Consider the following 22,242-nt stretch of genomic DNA (forward strand, 5'->3'; position numbering starts at 1 on the left):
CTTCTAGTTTAACCGCGGAAGTAGCTCTTTTGTACTGTACAACATATAGACACTGCAGTGCACCAGATACCAATATTTACAGTTATATACAGTATTTTCAGGGTGTAAGTGAATGTGTAAAACATCTGAAGTAAATAATCCTAATTTTGAAAAATCCTTAACAAAACAGAGTTCACAGTCCAATACAGTGGAAAACAGCTCTGAGACAAAATGGCGTCCGGCATTCCCCTCACGATTTAAAGGCACGGAGACAACACTGTTACATTTTACCTGAGATTTATTTCCTTACATACAGTAATGGCAGTGTGGGAGAAGGGGACAGAGATTTAGTCAAGTGGATTGGTCTGCTTTGTATTGTATATTCGTGTCAAAGGCGCGTGAGACTCGGACTTGAGAACAAATCGGATTTAGGAACGTGCTCCCGGAACGGAACTCGTTTGTAAGTCAGGGATTTACCGCATTTATATTTACCTTGGACTGTTTGTGTGAAACATCCAGAAGTGCTGCATCTGTTTTTAAGTATTCTCTAAATGTAGACTCATCAAAAGTGGAAAAGCCTGCTGTCAGGTTTCAAGCCTCTGGCATAGCTTTGGATTCCTGTTCCTGCCTGATGCTGTTGTCATATGTCTAAGTTATTGATTTGGCAAGTCGTACGAATGTCTATGCTTTCTTAACCAAGTGTAGCAGAGTGGTGCAAGTTTGCCTGCTGTCTTGTCAAAGTATAAACAGAGATGCATCTTCCTTTATTAAGTTTTATACCTTGTTCGAATCTGCTTGCTCCCATCAATGACCAATACAACTAGAAAACTCTGGATTGCATTAAAATACTGCATGCATTTACTAATATACCGCATGAACCTCTCGTCTGGATGTGTTACAGTACATGGCCATACTTTATCTTGTTCATGTATGTGTCTGTGTCACTATCAGTCATGCCAGCTGCATGCGTGTCTCTGATCTCACTTGATTAAGGCTCCCTGAACGTACTTTTTCTGCGAGTACTCCGATACTCACTCGGTCACGTGCCTCGCTTTCTGTTGTGTAACACAGCTCCTGTAAGGCTGCCATGGAAATACAGGTCACGCCGTAGTCTCTGACATCACGCCGCCTTTTATTCTCAAACACACACACACACACATGCGTGTGTCTGGGAAACATGTGGGCCATTATTATAGAGAGAGTCACTGATCCTCACACCTATAATCCCTTGGTTTCAGTCCAGCCACAGTCTAAAGTAAAGACGATGAAGTTTTCACGTAACTTTATTGACTTCTGTATAGGACAACATGAAATGTGCTAATAATGGGAGTCTGTATGTGCTTTATTACTCTTCCTGTAGAATAAGCCCGAGGATTTGTTGCCATGTGTAAACACTGAAGGGACTCCCGGATATGCACACACACACACACACACACACTCATCTCGCCGAAGTGGTCATGCAAGACTTGCCTCATCTTGTGTCTCGGACCAATTTGACTTCTCTCTCGCTTTCTTCACTTCTTTTCTACATTATGCACTTTATTTATTTTTATTTTATTTTATTTGAGCTTATGCAGAAAAACAGCTGACGAGTGTTAAGTTTTTACGAGAGTTTTTTATTGATTTTTAATTTCTTAAAAAAATCAACTACAGTCTTTGCAGAAAATGCAAACCACTTTGAAAATCTCAATGACCAAAAACAATTAAATTAACTGATGAAACAGTTTGTCTGCACAGATTTACAGCTCTAGAGCGAACATTTAATATTCACAATGTATAAAGTTTAAAAAGTGGCTGTAAGTCTCAGCTGAAATATTCATTTTAGCATTTAATTTTTTTCCTAAGCGAGAGAGGAAGAGAGAGAGATTGTTATGACTGTGATGGGCCGCTGTTTTTGTTTTGGCTCCATTACATGTAAAAGATACATCTGACCTTTTTCCCACAGCCACAAACCACTACTTCATTGTTGCTTCCAAAATCCAGAACGCTCCTCAGATTTTTAGACGTGATCCTGTTTTCTCAAGTATCGGATTTTCAGATGTTGTTTTGAGAAGTGCACCTTAAGAAAAATACTAGAGGAAACCCATAAGTCAGAATTAGTTACAGTACGAGATGGACGAACCTTCAAGGTAGGCTTTAAGGAAAAGCTCCAGTGTGCTGCAGAGTTCCATCGAGCCTGGAGACTTGATATAAAATTCGTGAAATGATCGCGGTGGATGTCAAGTTGTATATTTGGAGCGTTTGGGGTCCTCAAAACAAGCATCTGCAGCCATCCTTCTGTTTTTTCGGCCTTATGGAAAATTAATACCAACCTGCCTGTTATAATAACTTAAAAATGATAATAATAATAATAATAATAACCAGCTGCCTGGTTAATTTAGGGTGGAGAAAGAAAGCATCATGAAAAAGCATGTTTTATGCTTTTGTGATTTCACACTTTTTTTTTTTTTTTTTTTTTTGTCAGGACATAGCTTTACATCTCCATCACACCTACACATATAAAAAATTTGAATAGACTTAAAACACACACACCTTCAACATGTCATGTAACGCATTCCCCTCTCTACAAGCTTCTACAGATAGAGATATCTCCCTTTTTTCTAACAACGTTCCCTCTCTCTTTCTCACATTCTTCCTCCGTAGATGACGAGGTCGACAACCAGCAGAACGGCACGATAGGGGGCGACACCCCGAGCTCTGGCACCGATGGATCTGCGTCCAAACAGAAGGGGAAGTTCTCCAACCTGGGTAAGATCTTCAAGCCCTGGAAATGGAGGAAGAAGAAGGAGAGCAGCGAGAAGTTCAAGGAGACGTCCGAGGGTACGGATTCCTTTTTTTCCGCGATTCGAACCTAACCGAGTTTCCTTGTTTTCTGATATTTTTAGGCTTTTTAAACAATGCTGGATTGTGAATCCAGCCCTGCGGAACGATAAAGTCACTGCTTTGTTTCGTTAGCTTGTTTGTTTATTTACAATCTCCTCTAAAGTATCCAAAGTAGTTCTCAAATTTGTTTCTAAGAAAGAATAAAATGCCTGGTGAATGCAGAAAATTAAAGTTACTTAGATCTCCGTCTCTCTGAAAGATTCTCAAAATCCTCGTGTTTTGTAAGATTATCATTTCTTTTTTTTTATTTGCTGCACTTCTGTCACCTACTGTACAACAGTTTCAAGACCATTTAAAAAAAAAAAATGATTTCAACAATCATCAAACCAAGTTTCACAGTGTTAGTTAAATATGATTAGTAGTTAAAATAGCTAGTTTTTAAGTAGCTTTTCATTTTTGTGCTCAAGCAGGCAGGAACGACTTGTACACAAAAAAAGAGACACATCAGAACCACTGTCTTTTCTTTGCCTTCTATCTTGTCTTATTTGTCTTCTCTGTTTTGATAGTCCTGGAGAGGAAAATTTCAATGAGGAGACCCCGACAGGAGCTGATAGACAAAGGAGTACTAAAGGAAATCTCTGAGAATGGTACATCAGCTGTCAGGAGACATTACATACGCACGATCTTATAATTTAGTCAAGCTTTTCTACAGTTGCCTTGATAAGTCTATATAAAAATACTTTGCCTTCAGACTTCAGATACAGAATTTATGGATCCAATCATTTTATTCTATCAATAGTGTCCGCTAGTTTTAACGTGCTTTACTGTGTGTTGCAGAAAATACTAACGCAAAAGTTCCCTCAGTAAAGAATGGCCACGTATCCGGGGACCAGGGGTCAGAAGTGGGGTCGGAGGTCAAGTACAGGCTGCATGGCGAGGACGGAAAGACTTCTCTGGCACCGGAGCCCGAGCGGCGAAGCCGGATACCGTCGGACGTGACCCGCAACCGGCAGCCCCTAGACGTGGACGCGCGGACACGCATCCCATCGGACTCCGAGAAGCGAGAGCGCGACGACGCGAGGTACCGCGACCGCAGGGACGAGCACCGTGAACGCAGAGACGAGAGAGGGGACCGGGGGAGAAGGGACGACAAAGAGGACCGGGAGAGGCGAGATAGACGAGAGGACCGCGATTCGAGAGGAGATTGGCGGGACAGGAAAGACGAGAGGAGAGAGAAAGACGTGAAAGCGGACAGGGAGCATAAGAGGGACGAGCGGGACGAAAGGGAAAGGAAGGATGGAAAAGAGCGGAGGGACGATCACGAGAGAAAGGAGGAACCTCTGCGACGCGACGATAGAGACAGGAGGGACGATCGGGAAAAAAGGAAAGACGACAAGGAGAGACGCGAGGAGCGGGAAAGGTACGAAGAGCGAGACAAGAGAGAGGACGTCGTGAGGAAAGACATGAGGAGGCTCGAGCTGCCGAAGCTGATCAGGCCCCAGTCCGAGATGGATATGAGGAGTGTGTCCGACGTGGGACAGAAACTGCGGCCCGTCTCCGAATCCGACCAGAGGAGCACACTGCCACGATACACACCCACTCAGGACGACCTCAGGGCACGCACAGGTGAGGCAACACACACAAATTTTATTATTTCATATCTTATAGTATCACAGTATCATTATTTCACAGGTGAATGAGACACAAATGTATTAAGTAGCTGTATTACATTAAGACAAGATCAAACAGTCATGTAGCACGCCATGTTGTGTGTGTGTGTTCTCTCAGACACGCTGTTTCCAAAGTCCCGCATTGCGTACGTCTAAGTTTGTGCTTTCTCTTTTCATTGTGCCGTGTTGCAGGGTTGTTTTTAAAGTGTTCCACAATCTTGTTGTGCACAGATTGGAGTCGCTCTGCTCATCTTTACTTCTGAGAACGTCTGAGAACGTCTCTAGGACATCCCTTTTATGGCTAATCATGTTACTGATCAGGGCCCGTATTCACAAAGCTTCTTAAAATTCTCTCAGATAGCTCCTATCTTAGCCCAAAAAGTCCTAGCTGGGAGTCCTAGACTAAAAGTGATTTAGGAAAATTCTCAGAGCAACTCGCTTTTTGTGAGAATATAATATATGATATCATAATGTTTGCATATAAAGATATTGTATAATCATGACTACAGGCTTCTTTATGCCAAGTTACTGTTATAGGCTAAATGTCGTAAAGTTAAATTAAAACAACCAAATGTTGAAAATGTGAAGCAACCGATTTGCACACAGTAGTTACTATATTTAAATTCTTACATTAATTTACTATACTGATTTTATTACTTGTAATTCATTTTCAGATTGATGGAAGCAAAATGTCTCTTTTTTTTTTTTTTTTTTTTTTTTTTTTTTCAAATTTCCATGATTGTAGGACAGTCTATTTAAGTTGCACTTTTGGATGGTATGTAGCCAACAATCCAAGAGAGATGGAAGGAAGTAAAACAAAGAGAAAATCAAATTGGACAGAAGAGCAGTGTTTACTTTTAGCTTTACGTTCAGTGTTTGGAGAATATTTCTTCTTTCCGCCATTTTGTCCTCTGCTATAGAAACTTTTAAGCCTCTTAAAAGTCCTCCTCTCTACTCTTACTGTAACATTTTTTACCTTAGGGGCTGTTTTTAGGGCTAAGATGTTTCGTTAATCATTTTTATCTTAAATTTAGGATAACTCTTAGTTAAGGGAAAAAATTGTTAAGTTCATAATTCAAAGAATTTTCTTAGGATTCCATCACTAGGAGCAACTTTCAGGTGTAAGAAGTTTTGTGACTACGGGCCCTGATGTCAATTAACTTGTTTGAATCTTTTCGTTAATTCTTTGCTTCTTCAGCCCTTTGTTGCCCGCGTCCTAGCGGTTTTTGGGACCTGTAGCAGGCATCAAATTTAAAATGAGCTCATTTTAGTGGATAAAGTCTCATTCTTTAAGTTTTTATTTTATAAAAAAAAAAAAAAAGGGTGCCAATATTTCAGGAATTCAGGTTGTAATTTTATTTAACTGTATTCATCAAAACAAGAAGTAAAAGCATGCACACGTCCTTAAACGTTACATTTTATTTAATGTACGTGTTTCATGCAGGTAGTACCATAATCATGTATATAAATTATTAATGCATTTTTAATAGCTGACTAATTTTGTTCCCTGTCCATTTGTCTGTCTGTGTCCATGTGTCTGTCTGTTATCTGTATGTCTGTGCTAGCCTCTATGGGCATGCGCTTCACTCCTTCCTCCGAGTCAAAGGAGCAGCAGCCCCCGCCCAAACAGGCCATCCTTCCCCCAAAATGGCTGATGTCCTCCACTGAATCTGGACAGGCCTCGTCCCCATCATCTTCCTCGTCCTCCTCGTTGTCATCGTCCTCCTCATCCTCAGCTCCGCCCATTGCCAAGCCACCTCCTCGCACCGTCTCTTTATTGGTGGACAACACGTCTCGTCAGAGTTCGCTTCCCGCGGTGCAGATAAGAAATCAGGAGCACCCACATGCTGCCCCGGATCACTCCGCCCCTGGTACTGCTCCCACTCCTGCCCCTGTTCCCGCTCCAGTTCCCACTCCTGCTCCTACTCCTGCTGCCGTTCCCACTTCCGCCCCTGCTCCCACTCCCACTCCTGCTCCACCTCCCACCACATCCGATGCCCCCGTACCTGTCAAGATGCCACCTGTTCCCCCTCCCAAACCCACCAACCGTAACAGTACAATAATCCTGCAAGGTGAGCCATGTCTGCTTAACGCTTTTCTTGTACTGCATTCCTTCTAATAGCTCAAAACCTACAGCTGATGGTTGTTTGCTTTACGAGGTGTGTGTTTGCTTTTTGTACCTAAAAGGTCGAAGTACTTACTGCATGTTCAGGTCCTGGAGGACGGGAAAGCGTAACGGGAATGATTTTTTTTTTTTTTTTGTGTGTGTGTGTGTTTACGTTGAACTTTGGTCGAGTATTTTTCCCAATGCTAATTAGAACTGATCTGGATGACACTACCGCTCAAACGTTTGGGATCACTTTCAAATAACTCCATGCTCGTACCTGATTTTTTTTGTTAAGCAATGCTACAGGTGTCCAAAATATACAATAATTTCCTCTGAGCAGTTAATATTGAGATGTGTCTGGTACTTACTCTCTTTAAATCCTTCTTAACGGCTCTTATCTGAGGTACAGTTGGTTAATTGGTGATTTCTGAGGCTGGTATCTCTAAATGAACTTTTCCTCTGCAGCAGAGTTAAGTCTTAGTCTTGCTTTCCTGGGAAGGTCTTCATGAGAGACGGTTTCATCGTAGTGCTTAATGGGTTTTGCAAATGCACTCGACAATACTGTTTTTGCAAGAACTGTACTGCTCTCCTTATGTGTGAACACAAATCATCAGCAAGCCAAACCCCAGCAAGGGTACGGTTTCTAAAATCCCTGGTATTCACTCCAACGTGTATTGAATGAGGGGGAAACCAATTAGTTAGCATTTTAACTAAATGCCAAAACATTTATGGACTGAAAAGGCAGAACTAACTGCTTGAGCAATCAGAACAATTAGCATATGAAAAATCCTTAAATTACAGCAAAGAAAATGGTGTCAATTTACACATAAAAAAAAAAAAAAGAATTGGCCACTTACCGACCATGCTTTAAAAGACATGAACATTACCGAAAACTGGAGTAGCAGTCACATGGAGTGTAATGCTCAAGTAGACCAGAGCAATAGTGATGGGACGGGGTTTGAACAAGTCTTTAACGTGAATCAGAAGAACGAGTAGTCTCGGAGAGTAATTCATTTATTTTCTACTTGGCACGCATGCTCAAAGCATCGCGAAAAACCTTCATAGGTTATGTACAGGAAACAGAAATAGTGTAGTTACCTATCGAGTCCGATTCTTTCATCACGTGACTCCCATAGACGCTGTGTAGTGCAATAGATTTAAAAGAACGAACGACCTGGACTAGAAGACTCGTGAGAAGAACTTTTTATTTCAGTTTCCTGTGTAATGCACTGCATAGCGTCTATGAGAGTCAGGTGACAAAAGATCGAACGACTCGGACCAGAAGATATGAGAGGTGAGCTGCTCATTCTGTTTATTATAATATGTCCTCAGCTGCATTTTAATATTTTCATTAATGATACTATAGCCACAAATTTGACGTGTCAGGGTTCTGTTAAAAAAAAACGAGTCATGAAAATGATCCAAACTTCATCACTACTGTAAGATGGCTGCTCACTCTGCGTCTTAAAAACATTGACGGTTTTTGTTGCTGTTACATAATTACCTAATTCCATACGTGTTTGAAATCCGCAGTATTACTGTAGAATGTAGAAAATAAATCCCCCCAAAAAAGTGATCTCGAACTTTTGAGCGGTTGTTAACATCCATAAATTCCTATAGAAGGAAGCTCAACCCCAAGCATGAGCGCACACATGTTTGTTTGCTGCGTGTTTTTTCCAATGTAGTGTGTGTACTGTATTTCATTAGAGGTTATTAATAAGGTTGGCTTCCAGAGAATCTTTAAGCACATCTAATAGATGTACAGAGAATTAAACTTCCTGTTCGAAGATTCATTTGATCAACTTTTCAGAACTGGAAATGCTGGCTTGAGACAGGATGCATATTTCTGCAAGGAATGCATGAGTGAAACAGATAGTTAAGCATGTGCAGAGAACAATACAGGTGTCTGTGGTAAGTGTGAGAGCAGGTATGGGCTTGTCTCTGCCAGGTGTGGGCTTCTCCGTCTCTTTCTCTCGTTTGTGCTGATGATCTATAAGCTTAGCACTCACAGAGAAAGAACACGCATCTTTTTTTTCCCGCACCTGCTAATGGTGTGCATACAAGCGTGCCACACAGGCTGTGCGAAGAAGTAAATTATTACTGTTTGCACAAAGCAATACTCTGTCTCAATTAATGTGTTCAAGGTTGATGGTAATCTTTGCATTTAGATATGATCTGTTTTACACCTTGTGCAGGAATTCTCCGCTAAATAAAGTCTAGTGTGTCAACGAGTCTAAAGGTCACCTAGTGAAGAGGTTACATGCGTGTTTTTTTTATTTAATTTTTTTCTCCGCAATACACTAAACATGGTGTCGCCGTAAATTTTGGCTCAAAAGTGAGGCCATATCAAATAGAAATGATGTTTTTTGATTTCTATTTTAAGTTTTGTTTTTCACGCACACAATATATGCAGTGCTGTGGAAAAAGCACCTAGATTAATAAATTAAATCATCGTTTAAAGACACTTGTACTTATCCAGGTTATCTTTGTGCAATATTAAAATTAGTTTGATGATCTCAATTATTTACGTCACAAATATGAAAAAAAAAAAAAGACATTTTCACAGCACAGTATATGACTGCTTCGGACTTAAAATCGAAAGGTAGTAAAGATTAGAAAGATTATAAGAGGAGCATTGCACAAGAAGAATGCAATTAAAATTTCCAGTTAAAAACAAAAAATAAATAAAGATAAAAATGTAAAAAATTTATATAGAATATAAATAAAATAGAATTTAAAAACAATTACACAGAATGTGCAGAGTGTAATTATAAACTGAAGTATTAAAAAAAGGTCATAAGGGCTCTCAGTTCAGGTGTTTTACTGTATACAGATATGTTTGATCCAACTCATAGTGGTGTTTCACATTACTGCTTTTTATTTTTCGAGACGCGTCTAAACTTCCGCCTCAAGAAGAATAAACTTATTGATCTGGACGTTCATCTTTGAAAATGCAGTTTTTATAGTTAACTTTTCCTTTTCTTAGAGTAAGCCATGCCGTGTCGGGCTTTCGGTTCTGTTTTTTGCGTATACAGTACATGGTAAAATAGTGCCTTAATTGGTTCTGATGAGTGACGCATATAGCCACGCGCACCTAGAGGGGGAAAAGCACTAAATTATTGGTATATAACTGGACGTGTTTTCTATATTTTACTCCACTTCTGTTTTATTTTATTCTTTGTACACAATGTAAATTTTTTTTTTTTTTTTTTTTTTTTTTTTACAGGTAAAGGTTTTTTTCTATATTTCTAACTAAAATTGTACTTCATATCGTACTGTGTATGTGAAAAATTTTTGACTGTCACGTGGTTCAGATAAAAACCGCAGCTCAGGCATTGAGTGTTGACTGATGTAGTAGATCTGAGACGCACTTTTTTACTTGAAACAGGTTTTATCTGGACTTGGGACGGGCGCTAAGGTTGCTCTCTGGCTGTGTTTGGGGCATTGAGCGGGCCAAGCCTACCACCGAGCCGCAGATGCCTACTTGTAAAGATTTTGAAATCAATAACATGAAAAAGGGTAAACAAAACTAGGGTGTGATGGAGACTGTAGACCGAGGGCGATCAGTCTCATCCGTAAAGGGACAGGGTGGCCGCAGGCGTATTGAAGGCAAAAAGTACTGGATAGTTTATTAGAGGTTAAGACTGACAAATGTAGTCTACTTATAGATACTGATACTAGTATCTTTTGTAAAAATGGAAAATGTGATAAAACAAAGACTATTTACACAAACATTCAATTGTACAATAGTCACAAAAGAAATAGAAAATCTGTCGATAGGTTTTTTGTTTCGGGTTTCTTGAAGAACTTCGAGGTACTTAAGGTGAAGACCATTTTAGATCTACAGAAAGGAAGGACTAACGAAAGTGCAGGTTTTAGGCAGGCAGGATCTGGCTCATCCTCTTGTACACTGTTTGATAAGGAATAATTGGGAGATGTTCATGAAGGAGAAACTTGTCCTTGTCTTTACCGCCACATCTTCACTGGGTCAAGACTGAGTCGTAAACCTAAAAACTAAATGTGTGTAGCAACCAAAAAAAACCAGCCTTCTTAAAACCAGGGCTTTAAGGGACTACAGGTAGCGGTAGATCTGTACCACCAGAGAAGACCACCATCTGAAAGATTGTTCCACTAGCTGTCAACTAGTATTCTGCATTCCTCCTTCAAAGGTGTACAAGGTGAACAGAAATGTGGCAAGAACTTTGTAAATGGCCTATGCTTTACTTTCTTGCTGAGGCGTGCAGTTCTATGTCTGGTAGTTAGTCATGCAGGACACCAAGACCAGTATGGGATTTGACTCTCCCAGAACTCCCTGTGGCTGACAGGTGAGCCTATACTGTGAAACCATGAGGTGACCATGAGCAAGTGTTTGATGTCAGTGGACCATTAGGAAGTGTTTGATGAGGTAGCTAGGGATTTGGGTCTCCAAGCTCCTTTTTTTGGATACAGTAAACAAAGCAACGAGACCATCCTTCCAACCCGACTTTGACTAGCTTGATTGTTTACACCTGGTTAGGGGCTCGACCAGGAGGTTGGGTAATTTCAATTCGATAGTCATTTTCATTATGGACCAGGTGTAGTGAGAACGTTTTCTGGAACATAGGGGAGCTGATGGCGCCTAGTTGGGGATACAAATATAATGTACCCTCAACCACACTGCCTTGATTTATTTCTCTTTAGCCGCAACCTTACCAAGGCATGGTAAAGCTCAGACTCCTCTGTCCTGGACCAGACGGAGATGGCAGACTGAACGTGGTGCTTATCCCTCTCTACCCAGCTATCCCTGTCGCCCCCATCCTTATCCAGGTGCCCCCGCCCTCTGTACCTCCCGATGCCACAAAAAAAAAAGCATTACTCCTCTCCAGACCCAGATCATGCATGTGGTTTGTCTCGGTGGTCCTGTTCCAAAATGCACAAGACGCTCTGTCAGATACTTGCTCTCCTCTTTCCTACATACACGCAGCGTTAGATTAATACCTTCACAGGCTTCATATGGATAAGCACTTAGAATAGCTTGTAAAGGAGAGAAGTCAGGAGCTTCTTTTGCATTGGGATAAGACCTAGATGCCAGACCGAACTAACACCCCATGATCATCCACGGCTAAAATGCACCATATACATTATGTATTTCCGTGTGTAATTTATTTATTTTGTGTCCAGCATGATGGAATACCAATCATCGTCATGCTTCCATTTACAATTCTCTAACAGTTGTGTACACCATTAATTTTTGTTTGAGCACATGTCCTAGGTACTAACAAGTACATGAATTATGCGACTATAATACTTTGCTAATTACTTTTGACGATAGTTATGATGTCAGCTATTTAGGAGTGCTCAGAAGTTTAAAACTCTCTATCTTTTCTCATCAACACGGCAGACGCACCCCCGCCACTGGTGGTCTCAAACCCGGTTCCGGCCAAGCGTTCTCCCCCGATCCCGCCTGCGAGGAGGCTGCTCGTCCCTAAACGCAACTCGGAAGAAGCCTCGTCCAATCAGGCCGAGCCTCCCGCCAGAATTTCCTCCCCCAGCCAAGCAGAAGATACCAAACAACCCAGCTCTCCGGTCGACGCGGTGTCTCCTCCACCCTCGCACATCCCTCCGTCTCCACCCGGTGTCGCCGTGGATCCACCGAGCCCCACCACCGAGCCGCCGAGCCAGCCTCCACCCCTACCGCTACACATCCAGATCCAGCGGGCACTCGCCAGCCCCAACCCCGTTATCCCCAACCCCAACCCGGATGGCAGTCATCGAGCCCACTCCCTGTTGTTCGAGACGCCGCCAGAAATCATAGTCGAGTCGAGCGGTCGACGTTCACTGCCTGTCACCATCGAGCCGCTTAGACTGTAAGACTTTTAGATTGTTAACATTTAGAAACAGTGTTGTATCATTTACACAAACCGTTTTTTTTTTGTTTTCTTTTCTTTTTTTCACCTCACAACATGTTTTTTCTGGTTCTCTCAGGCCTGAGGATGACGATTTTGACATTGAAGAAGAGATGCAAAAGCTGCATCCTCCACCTCCTCCTTCGTCACGGCAAACCCTGCCACCAGAGCTGGAGACGGGGAGCAGGCGGGGGTTAGTGGGAGACCACGCTGTTATGGTCATCTTCGAGGATTCGGACAGCGACTCAGACGGACCCATTCACTACAGAGACGACGATGACGATGATGAGGAAGATGAGGAAGTGCCCACAAGTAAGATGCACCAATTTCACCGTTCATTCATGCAGTTGTTTTTGTTTTTCCCCTGGTGTAGCAGCAAATGTTAATGAGACCTCTTAGGGTGCTAGGCTCTTTCCTAATCGGGGTTTTGTCTCTTCTAGCTGGTCTGGCAGGCAAAGTGAAACGAAAAGACACCCTGGCTCTAAAGCTGGAGAAACAGCAGGAAAGGGAGGAGAAGCAGGGGCAAGCAGACACCTGGAAGACCCGCGAGCAGTGGGAGGCATTACGCAGCCAGATCGGCTCCACCCTGACACGGTATGTATGCTGTGTGTGTGTGTGTGTGTGTGTACACATTTGTCACAGCAAATCAACAGATTGTCATTACATAATAAATAAGCATATGGTTCGTGTTAAAGGTTGACGTGTTAAAGGTTCCATATTGTATCGTTTTTAGGAGACTGAGTCAGAGACCGACACAGCAAGAACTCGAGCAAAGAAACATCCTGCTAGGTCAGTATTACCGACAAACTTGAGCGCCGTGCTGAATTCTTAACCCCAGAGAGTGTGTGTACTCTCTTCGTTTATTGAAAGTTCTTTAAACACTTGCTTTCATTAATAATCTATGTACAAGTCTATTAAACAGACCCCCCCCCATTGTAAAGTTGAGTTAAACCTTATCCATACTTTTGTAAGCAAGGAAAGGAAGAAAAGTTCTGTTTGCTTAGAGATGTCGTATTAGATTAATGCAGGCTTGTAAACACATGACTAAAAAAATAATATTCCTAGTTCCACTGAAATTATGATTTCCTACCGATACAAGCCGTCTCATGCATCTCCGAAAAGAAAAAAAGAAAGTGTATTTTTTTTCTCTTTAATTGAGCAATAAGTGCAGCAATTAAGTTTTTTTTTATATTATTTAAAACTTTACTGATACAGTCAGTGCAGTACCAGTCAAAAGTTTGGATTTATTTTCTACATTCTAGTACAATATTTTTACGATTTTATTCCTATTTTTTTCTTCAAAACTATGAGATAATACATAGTAACAAAACATGAAGTTCAGCCTTTCTGGAACGGTTCTTGCAAGAACAGTATCGTCAAGTCCATTCGCAAACTCCTTCAAGCACCATGATGAACCTGACTCTCATGAAGACTGCAGAGGAGAAGTTCATTTAGAGTCACCAGTTAACTTCAGAAATCACCAATTAACAACCAGAACCTCAGACTAGAGTCGTTATGAAGGATTTATAGATCATAAGGAGCAGATAAACCTCAATTTTAACCGTTCAAAAGAGGTTATTTGCCAATTCTCGACATCTTCAGTATTGTTTTACACTGTGGAAAGAAATAAAAATCAGAGGACCATAGAATTAAAAGCTGTATCCTGACCTGGTCGTTTAGCTTCTCATTTTCTTAAGCAACCATGTCAGGAGATATATTTGTTTTTGGAAAAAAAAATGCTTTTGAGAGGATAGGCGACTATTTTATATTTGGAAATTCCATATGAATTTCTTTGTTTGTTTAAAGTGAGGGGAAAAAATATCTAGTGGAAAAGATGTCTAAACGTGTATGTATGATAAATATGGTTGGTAGCCAGCACTTCAGATGAATCTCTGTAGAACTCTCTCTTGTTCCTGCGTGTGTGCGGACGCAGACGCGTGTCCACAAGTTTGTGTTCTGCATGTTTTCTCCTCAGCTCATGAAACTATTCGCTTCTCGTTCTAGCCAAGAATGAGGCAGACAGGCGAGCCGAGCGAAGCGAGATCAAGCGCAGACTTACAAGAAAGGTTAGATCTCTTTGTCCCTCTTTGTCCCTCATTGTCTCTCTCCCTTTCAAAGCAGTTCCTTTTTCAGTATGTTGCCAGAGGCCAGTGCGTATTCATCTAAGTATTTCCTTCCTACAGTTGTCTCAGAGGCCCACCGTAGCCGAGCTCCAGGCCAGAAAGATCCTGCGTTTCCACGAGTACGTCGAGTGCACGCATGCTGAAGACTACGACCGGCGCGCTGATAAACCCTGGACTAAACTCACTCCTGCCGATAAGGTACAGAGCGGCTCACGTTATAATCATCACGTAATCAGATCCAGATTTCTCAATTGTTCGTATCGAGTGCAAGCAGTATGCAATGGCACGTTTCCACATGCACAACGTCCTTTAGCTTGTTGTTTTCGTGTGTGAGGAAGTGCGTACTGTATATGTTTAGAGCACAGACACCCCTAGTGGGAGAAAAGTGTAAAGGCGGGTGAACTTCTTCTGAGAAGCTGAAATCACACAGCTGTAGGGCCACAAATAATTTGTACTATTTGCATTATAAGTCATGCAGTTACTCAGTACTCATTACTTAGTTGTACTTTTTTTTATTTTTAACTTGTGCTTGTTTTAGTGTCTGCTTACTTATAATAAAGACAAATATTAACACTTTAGTAAAACGAAGTATTTGAATTAACTCACGTTGATACAGAAAAGGTGTATTATAAGTCTATTTTTTCTTTAAAAATTTTAAAACCAGGGTAAACATGAAGCAGTGACAAAATAAAATAACGACCTTGTCGTTGTAAAAATTAGCTTGTTTGATTTATATGTAGCATGTTTAGCATTTTGCTGCCAGATTGCGAAATGTTTTCCGTCCATGCAAGGTTTTTTAGTGGTGTAATTTTTTTTTTTTTTTTTTTTATTCTTTAGTTAAAACTTGTGCACGTAGAAGTACAGTTTGTCGTAGACCCATAGAGAGGTGACGATTCATGCAGCTTATTCGGCAATAAGTTGCTAGGACTTTTTAAAATCGCATTGGGACCAACTTTGATGGATTCTCGCGCAGAACAGGAATTTTACAGAAATATCAAATGTACCAAAGGCTTCCAAGCTGTTTCAGAACGTACCCCGCAAGAGGGTACAAGTCGTACCCCTGGGGCGCGCAAAAGGTGCCCAAATTCACCCCATTGAAACAGGAAGTGCTCACAAGTACATCTTCCCTGCTACGGTAACTTCCATAGGAACTTTGAAAGCAAGCAAGCACGACTCATTTTCTTCAGAAAATTCACTTCTCTAGTTTTTCCATCATATTTGCATTGAGTGGTAGTTTTTAATACTTTTAAGCAGTAAATGGGAAATCTAATTTGCAAGTGCAAGTAGAAATGAAGAAGAAATAGGATAGCCATAGGATCGGTCTGAGGAACATGGTCACATGCTTGTGCTTGATACGCCAAACTAAGCTCTCCACTGAGCCTTGAGCGTAAATGTCAGATTGTTTGTATGAATCTAAACCCCTCTTAACGCGTCTTTCTCCGTCTCGTCCCTGTTTTCCTGCAGGCTGCCATCAGGAAGGAGCTGAATGATTTCAAGAGTTCGGAGATGGAGGTTCATGAGGACAGCAGGATATACACCAGGTAAAAACATCTACGTGTACATTCAGTCGTGTAAAAAAAAAAGTGTTTAATTCAACGTTTCCTCCAATGTGTTTTTTCATCTCAGGTTCCATCGGCCTTGAGTCGACACCAGACGTCGGAGAGTAAAAAAGTTCTGGAAAGCCGTGGAAGACACTGATGTTTCAATTTGTCTGTGAGTTGAGGATCGGAGCATGGAGTGCCAATCCGCTCTGAACTACGCTGCCATGGGCTCTATGGGGTTCCTGCTGACTTTAGGACTTTAAGACGGCAGGCATCCAGGCTTGGGCTGCACACACGGCTCTCTGAAGAGATCAGACTCCTCCTCCTTCTCATGTATAGCACACAGCCTCTGGTCCAAACACCTAAACACCTGAACTGCCTTTGTTGTTTAGGTTTTGTTTGGGTGATGTGATGCATCAATACTGTCCTTTTTTATTATTTCTTAATCTGGAATCTTTATTAAGTTTTATTTATGGTAACGATGGCACTGTGATCTTTGTACTATGAACAAAACGTGGCAGTGGCATCAGCGCGTTGTGCGTCAAGGCGTTTTTTTTTATTATTATTGCAGTTAAATGCTATAAAATAGTGGCATTTTTAAAGTGGAAATTTACTTCCCACAGGCTATAAATCTAATTCCAAGGATTTAAGGACCAACCTGTGTCAGCTCAGATGATTCTGAGACTGAGAGCGTTCAGGACGTGCATCACCAGAGCTCTCTTTATACCTGAAGAGTTCTTTCTACAGCAGCGTTCCAGACTCTCACAATGATCTCACATTCAAAGGCGAGTCCAGTCTGGACTTAATTAATCTACCAGCCGAGAGGGATACAGAGTTTGTTGGATGCGTACCCACAGTGTGACTAGTGATCCTATTAGTCGGCTACTTCGTTCAGTCCCTGATGTTTGCGTGAGAGAACAGGAGTGTGTAATTTTATTTTATTTTTCTCCTTCATATGCTGTAAGCCCTCTGCCTTATAACTACTGACAGGAATACCGTATTTGGTGCCTATAATCTAATCAAATCTACTGATGGCATTACAGTATATTTACCACTGCTGTTTATCTCCCATACTGTACAGCTGTATAAATCTCAGGACTAGAGTACTACTTAAGACTACCGTCTTCTCACTGTGCATTTTACTGTTTTTATTTCATTTCTATTTTATTTTTTTTGTCGAACACTGACGTTGTGCAGTTCAGATTTTTTTGTCATTGCTGCCAAACACCAGCGTGGCACTTCTCAAGGGCTGCAATGCAATTTAACACAGATAAAAATACTGAGAAACTGTTGTTACGAACTTTAAAATGACAAACACTTTTTTTTTTTTTTTTTTTTTGTACATTTATATTGCTTTCTTTTTGGTCCGACTGTTTTTAAAGCTGTTAGTACAGATTTTTTTGTACAGATAATATACACTGTAGATTCCGATCATTGTGTAATTTTGTCTTCCAGATGTTTTAAAGATGTTTTAATTGTAATTACGGTATTACTTCAAGATAAAAATTGTGCATAAAGCACGCAAAGGTTAAATATAAGATGCATATCTATGATAGTGTAAAGTAGTGCAACATGGTACTGAGAAAATCTTTTATTTTTGTCTTTTTTTTAATGGTGAAAGAAAAGACTGATGAACGTTCACTTCAGAAGTTGATTAAAACTCTCAATTTCAGATTTCAGACCATTGTGTGTCGAGCGGTCTTTATTGGAAAAAAAGCTTCACTTAAATTGGTTATCTGTCGTCTTGAATAAATTTCTTCAACCTCAGCAGGCTTTTGAGTACACTAATCTTTATAAAGTGCTTCATACGTTTTAAACTTTCATTAAATCCTAATGAAGTCACTTATTTAACCATTTGATTCTAGACAGATTAAGCTGTAAGTACATTACACCAAATGCACAGTAGAAATCACAGCGATGGTAAATAGTGAACAGCTAAACAGCTGGCCGATTAAAGATTAGATTTTGGAGCAATGGGGGAAAAGTCATGTGGTCTGATGAACCCAGATTAAGTCAGCTGACGACCTGAACAGGAATATTCCAGGATTTGAATTAAATGGGGCAATAAATAGTGCTATAAAGATTGGACCTGAGTTCTGAGATAAAAAGCTGTATTTAAGAAAAATAAACAGAAAATAAACAACTGGAATATTGAGCCTAATATCTGAATAATTCATCAAGTATTGAGAGGATGGGGTTTCATCCTGTTTTACATTTTTGCTTTTTTTTTCCCCCCACCAAAGAATTGGGTTTTCGGCTGCAAAACCTTTAAAAAGCCCTAATTTAAACACACAATGCTCCCCCCCCCCCAAACTGATAAACATCTGGGTCTTATTCTGCAGCTGATTGCTTTTGAGCTGTCATGCACTGCTCGGCCAGTTGAGGGCGCTCTAGTATAAGCTTCCTCATTCCATCAGTCTTCTGCAGTAAACCAGTAGATGGGTAAAGTCAGGCAGGCGTCACTGTGTCTCTGCACAAGTTTAAAATCTATATCTTAACATGCGAGAACTGAAATGACATCAGGAAGACGTCTTGAGGGAAACCTGACTCGAGTGCTGCTGAGTGATACCAAAAGTTATGATTACGACTCATTCTGTTCTGCAATTATACATACATACAGTATAATAAAGACAGAAATACTAAGTATGTTAATTAAAAATCGAGAGACTTGAGTATTGTTATATCAGTGAACAGATGAGTGAGTCTCAGGCATAACAGCAACCTTTAGAATATCCCATAATATTCACGACTTATGTATGATAACATTAACATTAATATATAACTTATGGTCATGTACTGGTCTCTCTCGCTTGTCTTTCATGTCTCTCTCGTGTCTTTTTTCCTCTCTTATATCTTGTGTCTTTCACATGTCATGTGCTTCTCTCTCCTGTTGCTCTGGTCCCTCTCTCTTGGGTCTTCCTCCCTGTCTCATGTCTCTCTTTTGTGCTCATCTCTCTTTCTTGTCTTTCATGCCTCTCTCTCGTCTTGCATCTCTCGCTCAGCCCTCTCACCTCACTCTCTCATCTCTCTAGCGGTCCTCACTTGAGAGATTCTTCTCCCTCTTTTACATCTCATCTCTCTCTCTCTCTCGTGTCTCTCTCACTTTTTCTTGTCTTTCCTGTCAATTGTCTCTTTTCCTTCTCATGTCTTTTTTCCTCTCAACTTACTTTCTCGTCACTCCTGTATCTCCTGTCTCTCTCTCTCTCTCCTGTTGTGTGTCACACTCGTCTCTCCATTTCTCCATCTTGTATCTCTCGCTCAGCTCTCTCACCTCCATTTTTCGCGCTCGTCTCTCTTGTGGGCCACACTTGTCCTTTCTTCCCTCATTTTCTCTTTCACATCTCATGTCTCTCTTGGTTCTATCCTGTCTCTCTTTTGTGTCTCATGTCTTTTCCCCCTCTCACCTGACTCTCTCATCTCTCTTTCTCATTACTCATGTATCTTCTGTGTCTCTCCCATTCTCTCTTTTGTTTTGTGTGACACTCATCTCCATTTCTTGTCTTTCATCTCTCCCTCTCTCGTCTTTCTCCCTCTTGCATCTCTCGCTCAGCTCCTCACCTCCCTGTCCCTTGTCTTTTTCCTCTCTCTCTCTCTCTCTCTCTCACCACTTAAAGCTTTTGAAATTTTTAATTAACAAGCTTATTGTTTGTTGAGCTCAAGCTCATTTGCAATGGATGAGGTTCTCAGATCGATGTTAGCATCCTCTCCAGTAAACTTCCTTCTTTTGGCCTTAGATGCATTTCTACTGCTGTTATTTTTTTTTCCTTTTTTATCCCCCTTTTGATTCTTCTCCCCGTCTCTCACTCTCTGTGTGTGTGTTTCTCTAAAGCTTGATACTCCACCCATGAGAAACAGCATGAAGGCTGTTATGCAATGAGCTTGTTCTGCATCTCAGCTCCCACAGGCCTAACTGATTTACCCCAGTATTTGTGTTTAGGCTTCAGTTTTCCTTTTTGTTGTATCAATTTCACACATAAGTAGATCTTGATTGTGGGTGACGGCATGAAAAGCTACAGGGTTTCTTTAACTACGAATTACATAAATGTTGAATATACAGTCAAGTCTGGTCCTTTGATGAGGGAAAATCACATTTAAAGATTTAAAAATTCAACTTTACGTTTGTCTTCCCATCGTCTCCGCCAGCTCATTGGTCATGCACAAGCGAAAAAAGGAAGAAAGTCATCGGAAAGCTGATTGTTATTTCACATTCCATTGGCGAAAATGCAAGCGCTCCTGCGAGAGGATCTTCATTATCGAGATAAGATGGTCTTATTAAACTTTATCTATTCCCAGCTGCTAATGTATTCTGAACTACTGGCATTTTGGGGTGACTTTGACTGCGCTGTATTTGTGCCAGACAGGAAGGTTTGAGTCTTTCACAGCCGGCAGATCTCCGGGGATTTTCATACACAGCAGTCTAGAAGGAATAGTGTGGAAAGTGAATTTCAGGAAGATAAAACAAACAAAAAAAAGGAAATAAATAAATAAATAAATGCCTTGATGATGGAAAATGTCAAAGAATACCCCTACTAGAGGTAGCTCAGTGATTGAGGCATTGAGCTATTTATTGGAAGATCCCAGGTTTAAACTTTACCACCAGGGTTAGGCCCTTAAACTCTCAATCGCTGGCCTCCCAGGAACTCCTTTAATGACCCAAATGTGTGAAAAAACAAAGGGGAGGTCACGATTTTTGTTTATTGAGATATAATGTATGGGTCATTCTGGATGAGGTCGTCTACCACAACATAACCCAGGTTCCATTCCTTTCAGGTTCAATCCTTATAAAGTAGATGATGTGAGTACATACTAATGTGCCAAAATTATCCATAACATTAGTGTTTAAGCATAAACAGGTGAACTGAAAAACATTAATCTTATTGCAATGGCACCTGGAAGTGGGTGTGATATACTGTATTAGGCAGTAGGTGGCTGAGAGAGACTGGGTCCATGCAGATCCAAAACTACAGCTCTTGTTGGCAGGCTGCAGTGGTCAGGACATACCAGAAGTCGTCTAAGGAAAGGAAAACATGGTAACCTGTGAACTGGGTCATGGGTGGCCAAGTCTCATTGGTGCAAGTGGGAAGCGAAGGCTGGCCTGTTAACTCTGATTCAATAGAAGAGCTATACTAGTCAAAAACACATGGTGCATCCTGGTTTGTTGAGTTTCTTTTGAAAATGGAGAATGAGGACTAGGAAGGAAGTGTTTGATGGGTTTTCTTATGCAACAGGACTAGAGGGAGCTCAAGACCAGAAGGTGGCGGTAATGAAACATAGTGAAGGTCAACCACCAGTAAACACGAAGTAGACAACATAGTTTGTTGCATATGATGATGCATTGACTGGTGCAGACCGGGCATAGTGCCAATGCTGACCCGTGTCCCCCACCAAGAGCTCCTACCATGGGCATGTGAGCATCAGACCTGGACCACGGAGCAATGGAAGAATGCAATGGAAGGCCTGGTCTGATGAGTCACATCATGTTGATGGCAGGGTGTGTGTTCGTGCTATCCTTGAACAGAGATGGTACCAGGATGCACTATGGGAAGAAATCAAGCCAGCAGAGGCAATGGGATGGGTGTTCTGCTGGGAAGCCTTAAGTTCTGCCATTCATATGGATATTACTTGGACATGCACCACCTATCTAAACATTCCTACTGACCGAGTACAACGCTTTCACAGGGACAGTATTCCCTGATAGCACTGGTGTCTTTCAGCAGGATAATGCACCCTGCCACACTGCTCGAATAGTTTGAGAAACACAAGAAGATCTTTCCTCCAAATCCCAATCCAGTTGAGCAAAATATTCATGGAGATCCATGGAGTCTCCACCTCACATCTTACAGGATCTGCTGCTGATTGCTTGGTTCCAGATACAACGTTGGGTTAGGTCCTGTGCCTGCGCTTTCTTTCTATAAGACTTTCTGTGTGGTGATGATTAAACACCTGGCTATGGGACTACCTGCGCCTTTGGGTGACAGACAGTGGGAGGATACAGGGTGAGGTGAGACTTTTGTGTGGGTGAGAAGTGTGACTGTAGAAACCTTGGCCAATTTTATTTTATTTTTTTTAATTCTGCATGAGTAGTATATTTTTGCAAGAATGCAAGAAATAAAG

The 22,242-nt window shown here is 41.1% G+C and overlaps 1 protein-coding gene across 6 annotated transcripts in view; it reads left to right on the forward strand.

Annotated features, from left to right (window-relative positions):
- phactr4a (phosphatase and actin regulator 4a) overlaps positions 1-17,813 on the forward strand; it is a 51,436-nt gene extending 33,623 nt beyond the window's left edge. For 4 of the 6 annotated variants that reach the window (XM_053489863.1, XM_053489864.1, XM_053489862.1 and 1 more), the window contains 13 exons: positions 2,623-2,799; positions 3,369-3,449; positions 3,640-4,428; positions 6,038-6,544; positions 11,260-11,385; positions 11,960-12,425; positions 12,544-12,776; positions 12,905-13,058; positions 13,198-13,253; positions 14,469-14,530; positions 14,648-14,785; positions 16,052-16,128; positions 16,214-17,813. In XM_053489863.1, coding sequence (XP_053345838.1) covers positions 2,623-2,799; positions 3,369-3,449; positions 3,640-4,428; positions 6,038-6,544; positions 11,260-11,385; positions 11,960-12,425; positions 12,544-12,776; positions 12,905-13,058; positions 13,198-13,253; positions 14,469-14,530; positions 14,648-14,785; positions 16,052-16,128; positions 16,214-16,229 — 2,882 coding nt within the window. In that variant the 3' untranslated portion in view covers positions 16,230-17,813. The remainder of the gene's footprint in view (positions 1-2,622; positions 2,800-3,368; positions 3,450-3,639; positions 4,429-6,037; positions 6,545-11,259; positions 11,386-11,959; positions 12,426-12,543; positions 12,777-12,904; positions 13,059-13,197; positions 13,254-14,468; positions 14,531-14,647; positions 14,786-16,051; positions 16,129-16,213) is intronic. The other 2 variants (XM_053489865.1, XM_053489866.1) reach the window with 2 other exon arrangements.
- Positions 17,814-22,242: the final 4,429 nt, after the last annotated feature.

The sequence above is a fragment of the Clarias gariepinus genome, chromosome 28, assembly GCF_024256425.1.
Source record: "Clarias gariepinus isolate MV-2021 ecotype Netherlands chromosome 28, CGAR_prim_01v2, whole genome shotgun sequence".
NCBI classification, from domain to species: domain Eukaryota; kingdom Metazoa; phylum Chordata; class Actinopteri; order Siluriformes; family Clariidae; genus Clarias; species Clarias gariepinus.